At 41.9% G+C, this 13,312-nt stretch overlaps 1 protein-coding gene across 19 annotated transcripts in view; it reads left to right on the top strand.

Annotated features, from left to right (window-relative positions):
* HMBOX1 (homeobox containing 1) overlaps positions 1-13,312 on the top strand; it is a 120,146-nt gene that overhangs the window by 44,279 nt on the left and 62,555 nt on the right. For all 19 annotated transcript variants that reach the window (XM_072333824.1, XM_072333820.1, XM_072333827.1 and 16 more), the window contains one exon: positions 11,847-12,326. In XM_072333824.1, coding sequence (XP_072189925.1) covers positions 11,847-12,326 — 480 coding nt within the window. The remainder of the gene's footprint in view (positions 1-11,846; positions 12,327-13,312) is intronic.

The raw sequence follows: 13,312 nt of genomic DNA, 5'->3' as shown, positions 1-13,312 counted from the left end.
GATGCCACAACTGTAAGTGTTTAGCACCAATGTGGACCTGGTGAAAGGAGATGAGTACCCAGAAGTGTAGCATTGTATATCAAAGGCAAAAAACTTAGCATAGCTAACTTTGGTAGTGAATGTGCTGGTTCAAGCCACAACTGCTGAATCGTGAATCCCAGTTCAATGGGAAGTCATCTAAATCTTATGTTTGAATTTGAGCCTTTTAGTTTGCTCTTTTAAATGACCTCAGTTACAAGTCTTCAATGTAATTGATATCCAGTCTGTGTTCCTCAATAAGTAAGCAAATGAATTCAAAGCTTGAAGCTTGTCAGGCTGAAAGGAATAACTGTCCTGTATTGTGCTGTTCTGCATCCCTCTCACTGTTCCAGTCCTGCATTAGTGTTCTGTGTACTTCTTACAGGCATGACCAAATGTCCAACGGCAAACAGATTCTTGAGGTGTTTTGACCCCTGGGCTTCTGATTGTACCTGCTGTCTGACTGCATTACAAAGAGAAATCTTATGTATAGCGGGTTGGAAGTGGGATGCTGTGAATACAGTCAGATTCATCCAAGATAGATTATTTCTGGGTTGAAGATTATTCAGGTAGTGCATGGACACTCATAGTGCAAGTGGCAGTGTAAGCACAGACTTCTGTGTAGAGAGTAGCAGCTGACAAGAGAAGCAGCTATATGTTGGAAATTAAACTACCAATATTCTTCAAGTAGGCTTCTTGATATGAGCATTAACTAGCTATTTTCCTTTGCTGGTGTCCTAGTCTTCCATTCAAAACTAATGGTTCTTACCCTTTTGACACTCCCCTCTGTTGCTTCCTGTTCTTTGGTTTAGCTGCAAATATGTTGGATTTCAGTATTAAATAGTCACCACTTGAAACTGCAGAGATCTAGTTCACAGCAGGGAAGAAATCTGGAGGTAAGGCCACGCTGCCCTGTGCATCTTTATTATGCCAGTAATGCAGAGTTTGCAGACTGATCCTACCGAGCTTCTGTGCTTTGTGTGAGCACAAGGACAGTCTGTCAGCCTTAACTTTGAATCAGACTTACAACATAAATTTCCAAGCAGTGAATTATATAGTCTTAATTTCCTGTGCTTCAGCCAGATTTCAGACGTGTCCTGCCTCTGTGCAGTTTCAGTTGGATATCATGTTCTGCTGCTTCTTGGGATCACTGTGGCATGTTGATGTGTGGTATTAATCAACTGCCACCCTTCATCACAAAAACAGTCACTTTTTCCATTGATTCCAGTGTGTGTACAGTTAATACAGCCATTGAGAATACAATAAAATTATAGATGAATGATTTTCGCCTGGGTGAAAGCTGGGATGAAACTATTTAGACAGGGTTAGAGAGCTTTAAATCATGAGAAACAGTCCAAGATGATGCAGTTTGGTGTAAGGTTTCTGGATTGAACCATAGATAACTTTTTGAATAGGTAAATGGACATCAGAAAGGAAAAGAGGGGGAAAAAAAACAACAAAAAACAGTTCAAAATAACAATAATAATAATAATAATAAAGCAGTTTGACAACTCACAACCTGTGATTTATTGTGAATCGTGACTCATCTTGTGTGTATGTTTGTAATAACGACATAAAAAATAAAAAGTATGCCTGGGCGTACTTCACTGGGCAGGTAAAGAAGGTTATAAAGCAGTATCTGAGGTATCCAATTTTCAGGTCAGGGTTTTAAAACAAGCTTGAAAGTAAGGTTGGTTTGCATTAATGAATCTCTTAAAGCTGCCATGGTTAAAAAGTAGTTTGGTTATCCCAGCCATCCTCTGTCTGAAGAGCAAGGGGAGCAATAACCATTTCACCTACCTTAGTTTTATCTGCAGTTGGATGAGAGTGAGTACTTGAGAGGAATTTTCTGCCTTGTGTGAACACGAGACTTGATTTTGGTGTCACAAGAATTAGCCGTTTGTCTGAAACTAAGTCCTTCTATAGCCAACATGAATATGTCTGTACTGGTTTCTTCGTAAATATAATGGAAGCAATTTCTTGTACTTCACAGGATCGCATCAGTATTGATTAATAAATGTGTAAGGTATGGCCATTGGTATTTATGTAGCATTTCCAAACTCTTGGGTATGTTTTTTTATGGAACTGGACGGTTTCAACATTGCCACTTAAGGTTTACCTGAACTACATCAGGTCTGTGTGTATGGATCTAAGTGCCAGCTATGACAGAGCTGTCTCTGGAGTAAATAAAAGCCTGCTGAGTGGAAAGGAAATCAGTGTGAGTAATGCAGATGGGGAACAATGACCAAAGTCTTGTTATCATTTATGAAAAACAATGGAAAGAAAGGAACAAGGATGTGAATGGTACCAGAATCAGCGCATTAAAAAACAGCCATTGGATTATGGCGGCTTGGAAAGTCACCATATGGCTAAGCTGCCTTAACTGTCCAGCTTCCCCGAAATGTGATTCAAAACACTTTAATTAAACCTTGGTGAAAGAGGCTTTGGCTACTGTGTGGCTGTAGAAATGTTCAGTGGACATTTTAAGCTTTTATAACTGAAACGTTGTCTGAGCCTTTAGTTTTACTCTAAAAAAAAAACAGATGAGTTAATCCATGACTTCACAGGTAGTTAACCTAAAGAGGACTAAAAGAAACCTCGTTCCCTGTGTGCCTCTTATGCCTTCCTCTGTTTTTAGCCAAATTGGCCTGGCCCATCTGTTGGGCTGGTAATGATCACAGCCTTCTCTAAGCCTACACAGCTCGCTAACCCAGGCAAAGCAAAGTAGCTAAGGATGGGTTGGTTTGTTTATTTTCCTGATGTGTTGAACAGAGTTGATTTCCACAAATCTCTACAGGAAGGCAGAAGAGCAGGAAGGACCCAGCCCCAGCTTCAGGAATGATAGAGCTGTAAAACACCCTGAGTCAGAAGGGATCCTCCGCTCTTGTTGTTGGATGCTCTTAGGTCAGCTCACGTACCCTCAGGCATCTGCACTGCAGGACTTACATCTCCAAGTGCTCTCCTTGTACTCTGAGTAGCAAAAAGAGTTTGCATTTACCCTGAGGATGCAAACTGAGTCTTCTCTGCCTCACCCAAGAGAAAATCTCTCTGAATGGAATCTAGGCTTCTTGAGAGGTTTGTTACTTTAAGAGCATGAATAAGATGTGTATTTCTTATTGAAATGCTTTTAAATAAAATAATATGGAAGCAGCTGTAGCCAAAAGCCCACGTTTTTGCCATTATGATTTATATTCTTCAAGGAGCTGCTGTTATCTATTTTGGAGTTGTTCTCCAAATATAACATCTGTCTTCACCAAGACAGTGTGCCAACAGCACTACAATAGATCTAATCCCACAGGCTGTTTTCTAGCAGGGGTAAAAAAAAAATTGCTTTCCTGTTGAACATAACATTGAGGATAGGTACAATTTTGTTACTTGGTGTTTTTTGATTTTAGTTTTCTGAACTACCCAATTTCTCCTTTATGAAAGTGGTCACTGTTGGTGAGAGAACCTGAGGAAGAGCGTAGGTTTCTGTAATGCGTACTGAAGAACACCGTTCTCCTTACATGTGGAAAAGAGGTGGTAGAAATCCTGGTGATGGCATCCTACTAAAGCATGTTTTACAATGCCATGCCTGGTGCCGTAGATGAGCCTTGTAGGACACTGAGAAGATGTTTAAACTTTGGTCAAGCAGTTGGTTTCCTTACTTGCAGAATGTCTCTGTGGTTCTGAACATATATAAGGGAGACTGTAAACAGGAGTGGAGTCAATTCTTTGAAAGGATAGGTAACAGCAGAACAAGAGCAAATGGCTTTAAGTTGAAGGAGGAAAGGTTTAGGTTGGATATCAGGGGGAAGTTCTTTAACTATGAGAGCGGTGAGGTGCTGGAACAGCTGCCCAGACAGGCTGTGGATGCCCCGTCCATCCCTGGAGGTGTTCAAGGCCAGGTTGGATGGGGCCCTGGGCAGCCTGGGCTGGTATTAATGTGGAGCTTGGTGGCCCTGCCTGTGGTGGGGAGGTTGGAGCTTCATGATTCTTGAGGTCCCTTCCAACCCAGCCATTCTGTGATTCTGTAATTGGTCAAATTCTGCAGGTTTCTAGAGGAAGGAGAAGATAACGTTGTTTGTACCCCTCTAATTTTTACATCTGGAAAAATATGATTGGCCAGTTTATATGTTGGTTAGGCCCATGTTTCCTTTGTTTTTGTCACAATAGCTGTTTCTTTGTGTGGGCTGAGGAAAATATGTCAGTGTGTTGCAGGGACTGGTGTAACTGGAATTCAAACACAGGAATTCTGCCCTGGCTCTCTTACAGAGTTTATGTATGTGCAGTTTTGTCTTTGGCTCCCAGATATAAGAGCTCCTCCTTTGCTCTTTTGCCACAGCTTTGGGTCTCAGTTCAGCACTCAGTTGCCACTCCGGTTTTTTTCTCTGTCTCATTCCTCGCTTTACCATTGAATCCAGGTTCAGAGTTTGAATTCCTGTCTTGCTGTTGTAGAACTGCAACAACAGTTGGGAGCCCTGATTTTAGAAGTAAGGAACGTTAGGGTTAGACAGATAAGGTGTCGGTGTGAATCAGTCTGCGACTGGAGTAGAATTCAGAAGTATCTGGCTCCCAGCCCTGTGCTTAGTCAGAGGTCAGTCTCTTTTGTAAGGCTTGGATTATGGCAATAATTGGCATTTTTATTATATTTTCCCCCTTGTAAGATTGATCTTGAGCTCTCTCTTTCTTTTCCAAAGATGTAAAGTGGATACTATAAAGGGCAGTAAGTTACTCACCAGTGTGGAATCAGTGGCAAAACTGTTGGGGTTTGCTTGCTGCCAGTGTGTCAGCACCCAGTAAAAAACTATTGTATCAGCAGTGAAGAATACTGAAAGCTGAGTGGAAAAACAGCTTAAGTAGAAAAAGCGAGTGTGGGTTCTTTAACTAGCTGAAAATCTTGAAGCTTCCTGAAGAAATGCTATGTTGATATTCTGCTCTCAGCTTGCCTTCCATAATTTGTGTAGCGGTGAGTATTTGATTACGTTGGATTTATTTTCAGAAGTTTCAGGCTGCTCTTATTAACTGTCACCATTTTGATCGAAAGCATATGGCAGTGTTCTGCATTCATAAGGCGGCGTTTTGCATTCATAAACAGAACTGGTGACGTTTAACCTCGATAGATCAGCTTGTAGTCTGATTTCACTCCTTGCCGCAAAGTGAGCTTTCCGTTCGCCTCGGATGAGAGCAGTCATTATACAAGCATTACATTTTGTTTGTGAATCAGGATGAATGGGAGTAGAGTCCTCTTTGAAAATCAGAACCAAGAGATGAAAACTGCAGGAGATAATTATGCTAACGTATGGGTGAGGATGGCTCTGTGTTCGTTGACATGATGAGCACTTGAGCCCTGATTTTTTAATTTTTTTTTCTTATATATATATATTTTTTTTCCCCTCTCCTGAAAACTGGTACAACTCCACCGAAAATACTGGAGTTGCAACTGATGAGCATAAGTGTTGGCTCAGATGAGTCACATCCTTAATCCTCTTTTGCGCTCCAGAATTCATAGCATCAACTACTGTTTTGAAGGCAGCTTTGCTTAATATGGTACAAAGCTTTGGGCGTTTCTGAAGCGCTTAAATTGGCTGTGAATAAAAGGAGATGCACTTGTTAAGCAAGAAAAGGCCAGTTGCTGGAATTTCCAACAGCGAGACAGAGCTTTGCCCCAAATGTCCTAACTGTGTTCCAGCAGGGTCATAAGGCTGCACTTGGTGGTCTCACAGTCGTAGCCGCTGAGCTTGGCATGTGGTGTGCAGTGTTTACTTTGTGTGCTGCACGTCAACCCTTGTGTTTGTGGAATGACCAAAGCTCAGAACGAAACTGCCTCTAGAGCATCTTGTAAGGAGCAGCTGCATCCTGGGTGGGTGATGGTGAGACATGGAAAGGAGGGAGTGCATGGAACTGCACTTGGGCGCTTAGACTTGTACAAATGTATGGAGAGAAAAACAAACATACGGAATGTAAAGTGTAGTTAAACAAGTAACATCTGGACATGGGATTTCACTGTAGTCGCTGGTTCTGATGCGAAGTATTTGGAGCAGTAGTCGAAGTGTTGTTATCAGTCCAGTTGATATGTTGTATTGCCTTTGGGAATCGCAGTACTGTACTTAATATTCATTCTTGTTTGCTGTCCAGACCTCATGCAGAAGAGAAATGTAGCTGCCCAGACACACTGGCCAAGGATCCTCACGGGGGCTGGGCACCTTAGGCCAGCATGACTGCTCCTGTGTGTTTGTAGCAGCTGAGGGACCCAGCACTTCTCACCAGTACTTTATGTGCAGGGAACAACTCTTAGCTTGACAAATCCATGCTATGAGAAACTGTAATAATTCAAGTGTGTTTGGTTAACTAATTATACGTCAGTTGTTGGCCGTATACTGATGGGTAATTTACTTCAGCTGGAAGCCATGACTTATATAGCTTCACAATATGATCACACAAGGCCACCCAAACCCTATGGCTGAGAGCAGTGTCTCAATGCTCCTTGAGCTCCAGCAGCTCCGGGCTGTGCCCACTGCCCTTGGGGACAGGCCCTTTCCGTAACTCTCCCCCTCACCTTCCCCTGACACTGCTCAGGGCCCAGCCCTGTCAGCAGCTTGTGCCATATATCAGAGGAGGGTGGAAGTTGATGTCGCTCCCCATCCTGTTTGCCACAGCCAATGCAACTTTATCCGAATCATTGTTAAATCAATTACCAGCCCTGGGATCCTGTTCTGAACACTTTGGCTCTAACCCATATCCATATTATGCAAGTTATATCAAAGATAGGTCTCATATTAAAAAGCACAACTGGTTTTGTAAGTGTCTCGAGCTTTCCAGAGACTATTAGATAAAGCAGTGAATTGTAATGAAGATTTCAAGAGGGATCTCTGCAGAAAAGGATCTATTCAGTGTTGTTGGAGCATTTCCTATTTGTATACACCAAATAGAAGAGAGAAAAACACGATCCCTTCTGATCTTTAAGGAGTCCAGAGCTATTTTCTCAACTGCTAAAGGTGTTAAAGCCAGTGTTCTGGCCTTATTCCCAAATGGGTAATTGAATTACTTCTACAAGTTCAGTTGGACTTAGAGTTCTCCACTTTCTGCTCTCGGTTGTTTTTATGGGATCATTCTGTTGGATTTGGTGCCTGCAAAGCTCATGCTGAGTAGATCATTCATGAATGTGTGTGGGCTTGGGTTGTGGTAGTGGGTGAGGAAAGCCAGCGTTTCAGGTTATGTATCCTCTGCTCAAGGTCATTGCTTTCAAAATGGGGAGAAAGCCCCATATTTACAGGGAAAACTTCATACAAAATAAGCTTGAATATTCTTTGTACGAGAGGGAAAAGGGTATTGAGAATAGTGTGCTAACACAAGCAATGAAGCAATACCTTCAGTTCTCAAAGTTGTGTTAGAAGCGTAAATGGGTGATGCTGTATCTGACTGGTTGGGAACTACTGGGTATTTTAGTAGCAAAAGGGCTTTTTTACATTTTATTTATAGGTCTCCCTTCAGTCTGATATTTAGGCACATCAGGTTCCTTTTGGATGAGCCACAAAAGATAAGCATGAAGCTTTAATGCTTTACAGATACCAAGAGGCAGTAAGTGGAATTGGGCCATCTTACATGGGGCATGACTGCCAACTCAATGTGAGAAATGTAAATAAGTTAGATATTTTGAGCTATCTTTGTTTTTTCCTGTCAGGATCTAAATAAGCTCGATCCTTTTTAAGGGCCGGGTTCACTTGTTAGAAAATTGGTTAATTTTAGTTTTGACTTGAATTAGTTCTTTATAAAAAGCCTTAATTTTGAATTTCACGGAGATGAACGCATGGCAATTGTTCATAGGTTGGCACCATTTCATCGGCTCTCTCCATGGGGAAATTTGACACCTTGTCAGGGCTGGTGAGAGATTTGGTAAGCCAAGCTATGTTAGTGCTGGGGATATTTTGCTGTGTTGGCAGGAAAGTTTGCTGAAGTTTGATCACAACAAAACAGTCCATTACAGTATTATTCTCAGGAACAATATTTGCTGCTTTGATTTTCTTCTGAACACCTCCAGTCATTCTTCTGTCTCTACCTTACTTTGCTTCTTGTTACTTCTGCAGTTGATTTTAGAAGAAGAGGGGGGAAAAGAAGCTGAATTATAGCTAGCCAGAGGAGTTCAGGACGATACGAGGCTCTTAAGGCAGTACGGGTGGGGAGAGGAGAGGATATCCATTAATTAATGAGGTGAATGAAATTTTGATGATTCTAAAATGGTTGATTTACTCAACTGCGCTGCAAATCGATCTTCAAACAGCATTAAGTTTATTAAAAATGTTTTGAAAGTGAAGAATAACAGAGGCTTTGTTAGAGCAACATTTCTAAATAATCGTAGCGTAGTTATTCATTAAAAGAGGGTAGATAGCTCGTAATGTTGGAACATGTTCAGTAATACGACGTTTTGCAATATTTGTTTTGTGTTTTTAATGGAAAATTCCCAGTTCCTGACGTTGTTTTCAATACACAAAGCTGACTCAGAAGCATTTCTTCTGAATCTTATGATTATATAGGAAAGCACATGGAAATGTGAATGAGAGTTCAAGACCAGTAAGTATCTGTGTCAGATGCAGTATGTGCTGTGTTTGGAGCTATAAGCACAGGAGTTTTTAAATCTGTGACATGGGTGAGATCAGTGAGATGCTGGGGATGATTTTGGCGTTCATTTGTTGTGGGTTTTATTTCCCCTGAGTGTTGAGAAGTTACACAGTGTAGAAGTTGTGTAGGTTGGAGGGCTAGAAGGATACCTTGCATGGACACCTTTAGCAGTGACTGTTAATTACACTATGATGGATTCAATCTGGCAGCGGATTTGCTGCTCCTCAGTTACTTTCTGCAGCTGTTTCAGAAGCAGTCCAGAGATTAGCACTACTCTGTGGGCCGCAAGTTGGATATCATTGAATATATGGCAGGGAATGGCCTTGTCCAGCAGCCCATGCATCCCTGTGTGCATCACTGTGCCCGCACAGCGAATCCTTCCTGCACCAACACTGGACAAACTGGAAGCCACATCGCTTTCCAATGTACAGCTTTGTGCCACTGAAAGTAAAATATTTATCTTGCATATAACCCAGTTCTAGAAGCTGAGCCCCAACATTTCAGATAAACTAGTGATCGCAGCCAAATTCTAAAGGCAGTGACTGACTGCAGGAGGCGTTGGGTTCTTCATATTACTTGATATTTCTGAAGCCATCTTGTGCTTTTGTCAGATTCGTTTTTTGGTTCATGGGGATAGAAGAGCGAAAGTTTTGAGTTTCTGGGTCCATGACAAACTGAAGATTAACCGAGATAATCTGAGATATGTTCTAGTATTAAATCTTGAAGAGTCAGCGGAGGAGGAATTTTGAGTGGAGGTAATTGTGGGAGGGTCTTGGCTTCATTAAATCCTCCAGTTCAGTAAAGTACTTGAGGACGTGGTGTTGACAGGAAATGGTGATCTTAGAAATACAGGTAAGAAACGACAAAGGTGAGTTTATCTCTAACGAAGGGTGAGCTGACACATCTAATGAAAGCAATCTCAAAGCCAGATGTTTAATTACAGATTTTCCTATTTGAAAAACATGCTACTTAGTGTTGACATAGGGAGCTTTCTTACTGCACAGGAGCTGGTGATGTGAGTCAGTAAGGCACAAAGGGGCTGAGCATCTCTGCTCCCCCAAATACAGAGGGCAGACCTAGAATGCAGCGTCTGTTTCCAAGTGCTCCTTGTCAAGCCCATAACAGTTTGAACTGCAGTGTGATTTCCAGATCATAGTTGTTACAATTCCAGTCAGACTGGACTACTGCTGCACTGGCTGCTGTGCCCTCCTTTTAGTAGAATAGTCCAGGTACTTGTCTTTTAAAATTGAGAATGGCATTTACATTCTCAGTAATTAATTGTCCCAAAGGACAGAGCATTCCTGTTGGACCGAAGCACTCATATGAATGTAGTCTATCTTTTCACACGGTCATTTTCTTGGATGGGAGTCATCCCCTTGTATTGTCCTCCTGCTTTCTTTTCCTGCATACATGCTTCTAATGTTAAAACCACGAAGAGGGTTCAGTATTTGCTATAGGAAGACAAAGACAGGAGCTTCTTTCCAGTCTGCATGTGCTGCTTTCACGTGTGTATGCATGTTGGTTTGGTATACCTTATCTATGGCTACACTCTAACTACAGCTCAACTAAGCAAAGGAGTTCTCAAGGCTGTTCTTCAGTCCTAAGGCCACAGGGCCACATCCATGCCAGAGGACTAGCCTTGAATAGTGAGTGGGTAGCTGTATCCAAACTCCTTGCTTGTGGTTTCTGGTCTATGCAAAATCCTGTATAATGTCTGCAAATTGGTCAAGACTGTAATAGCTGTGTTGAGCCAAAACTGCCAAAACAGAGCAATATAATAATCTTGTAGATAACCGTGTGGGTACTGTAGTGCTTCTTTCTTGGCACTGTTTATTTTTACAAGTATTGATGCAGCTATACGCTCTGACTCGAGGATATACCTTATCTGTTTCCTTACCTAGTCAGATCTGTGTTGTGAGATGTTTCAAGTTTGAATAGATTTTATCACCATACCCCCAAAACCTACTGGCTTTATTCAGATTTCTGTGATGCGTGTACCTGAAGGAAGTCCCTGCAAAGCCTATTGTAATCCCAAAAGCTGTAATTCCTCTGTTAGTTTTCATAGGGTCCTTGTAATTCTCGCTTGACTTTTCATCTGCCCTTGTTTGTAGGGAATTCTACAATTAGCTCTGCCACATGTCACGGAGTTTGAGTGATTTCTTTACCGTGTTGCCCTGCAGGAATTGTAAAAACTCTTGACTTTTCGAGAAGATTCACAAAAAGGTTGGAAAGTACCCCGATCTCTTTCCCGAGCTCTGTCTGCCCTTTATCTGCTGTCCCTTCTCAAGATCCTGAGTTCTGAAGGAGCGATCTTGTCATTTGTATGCTGTTTGGCTCTGCTGTAAGGAGACATAGGAAGGAAAAGCAATTAAGGGAGCTCACTTTGCTTTTTCCAGTTCCATTCTTTTCTTCGCAGCAAATTCATAGGATGGTTATTGTTCTGGTACCTTTGGAAGTTCAGTAGTTAAAAAAAGCTTTTGATGAGCCACCATGTTGATGGAATTACACCAAAAGGTGCCTTTGGAGGGAAGAAAGCAGCAGACATTTCTTTAAATGAAAGCTTGTAGTAATTGGATGTGCTGCACTTTCCTTCTTAGGGCAGGCGATCTGTGACAACATTCCAGGTTCAAAAGTTGCTAACTTCTGAAATCAGACTTCAGTCAAATCAGCTTTGGTCCCACAGGCCACTAGAATTTCCGCTAGGTGTGTTTTTATCTTCTTTTTTTCAAGGTAGCAACAGAAAGTTAGGGCAACTTGTACTGCAGTTGTGATTCATAGATCTCATGTCATAACTGGTTAAAAGTTCGTCATAAAAACTCAACCTCTGGCCTTGAATGAACTGGTCAGTTTGGGAATCTGGGATTTCTGTTTGCTGGATAGTTGGCCATGAGGAAAATTTGGTGTGAATTACTGAACAGCCTTCCTCCCTCTGTAACAGGTTTGTCAAAAACAAAAGATTAGTAACTGCTGGTTCATTGTAGCTGCAGTAAAAGAAGGAGAGAGAAAAAAGTTGGCAGAAGATGAGCCTTTCTGCCAAACAGCAAGAATGCTGTTCATGAGAGGCTGAATGCTGAACTTAATTGGAGGTAGACTGTTTGGCTGTCATCTGTCATAAGCATGGCTTAAAGTGTTGGACTAGGATTGCTCTTTTCTCCTGCAAGATATTTTCCATGTATCACAGAGAAGTGTTGAACTGAAGTATTTGCTTTTCCATCTCACCTTGTTTTCAGCCTGCTGGAAACCATGTCTCACTACACAGACGAACCAAGATTTACTATAGAGCAGATAGACCTGCTTCAGCGCCTGAGACGTACGGGAATGACCAGACATGAAATCCTCCATGCGCTGGAAACCTTGGATCGTCTTGATCAAGAGCATAGTGACAAATTTGGAAGAAGGTCTAGCTATGGAGGGGGTTCCTACAGCAACAGTACCAACAACGTCCCAGCATCTTCCTCGACAGCCACAGCTTCAACACAGACCCAGCATTCTGGGATGTCCCCATCACCAAGCAACAGTTACGACACCTCCCCACAGCCTTGCACTACTAATCAGAATGGGAGGGAGAGTAACGAGAGGTTGTCTGCATTCAATGGGAAGATGTCACCCACCCGCTACCCACTAGCAAACAGCTTGGCTCAAAGGTCTTACAGTTTTGAAGCTTCCGAAGAAGACTTGGACATCGATGACAAAGTAGAGGAACTGATGAGGTCAGTAGAAGTCTTTGTAAGTTTGGAAAGTCAGGGTGAGAAGTCCTTCAGCATGCAGATTGCTCCTGTGGGACTGCCTTAGGAGTGACAGGTGTTATCAAGAAAGTAGGAATTGCTTTAGACAGTTATTCCCCTGTTAGTTTCTTGGTGGTCAGTAACTCAATAACAGATATATGAGAGGCTGTTTTACTGTTGAAACATTTTTTTCCACACTGTGTACCAAAGACTGAAATTCATGCTTAGTCACCAAATTTCCACCCTACTCTTATTTGGAAGACTTCTAACTGAGTCTCAGTTCACGAGTCTTCCTCCACTGATGTGTACCAGTTGAATTTCCTTCCATATATAGGCAGAGTGGGGAAGCTGCTTGGTTAATGCTTTCCGCTGTGATCTGCAGTGCATGTACGTTATCTGTTTATAGTTTGTGGCAGGGGCTGACTCCATCTTGGAGTTGCACAGTCTGCAGATTGGGGAAGGAAAACAAAACAAAAAAGAAGCAGAAGTCTTTAATGAGGGTCAGTTGTTTTTGGTTTTATTTTGTTTTGATGCTTCTTTGTTTCCTAGATTGACCTTCCTTTTCTTTTGGCTGCATCCTTTTCAGCATTATGGCAAAGATTAAAAGAGGGGATTATTCCACTGAAGATGAAAGACTGAGTCAGTGGGCTTGACAGCAAAAAGAAATACAGAGAAAGGGCAAAAAAATCTCAAAACTGTTTTAGTTGTCATGTCGGAATGGTTTTTTTCCCCTTGAAGCTGCAACAAATCAGAAGTACCTGTGGGAGGGAGAACTAGGGCCTGTAATCTCCAGAATGGAAATAGGTTTGGAGATTTAGGGGAAGAGTGTGGCTGGAGAATATTAGAGATGAGCAGTAAGAAAAGCCAATCAGCCTCGTTTTACTATCGGCTGCAGGGTAATGGAATGATGCAGGAAGGCGGTGAATAGAGCAGTATGCAGGAGTTTCCCATGGCTGAAATTTTAATAGTTC

This window comes from Excalfactoria chinensis, chromosome 3, assembly GCF_039878825.1.
Source record: "Excalfactoria chinensis isolate bCotChi1 chromosome 3, bCotChi1.hap2, whole genome shotgun sequence".
Taxonomy (NCBI): domain Eukaryota; kingdom Metazoa; phylum Chordata; class Aves; order Galliformes; family Phasianidae; genus Excalfactoria; species Excalfactoria chinensis.
Note: the sequence above shows the minus strand (reverse complement) of the source record. Positions and strands in the feature narration are given on the sequence as shown.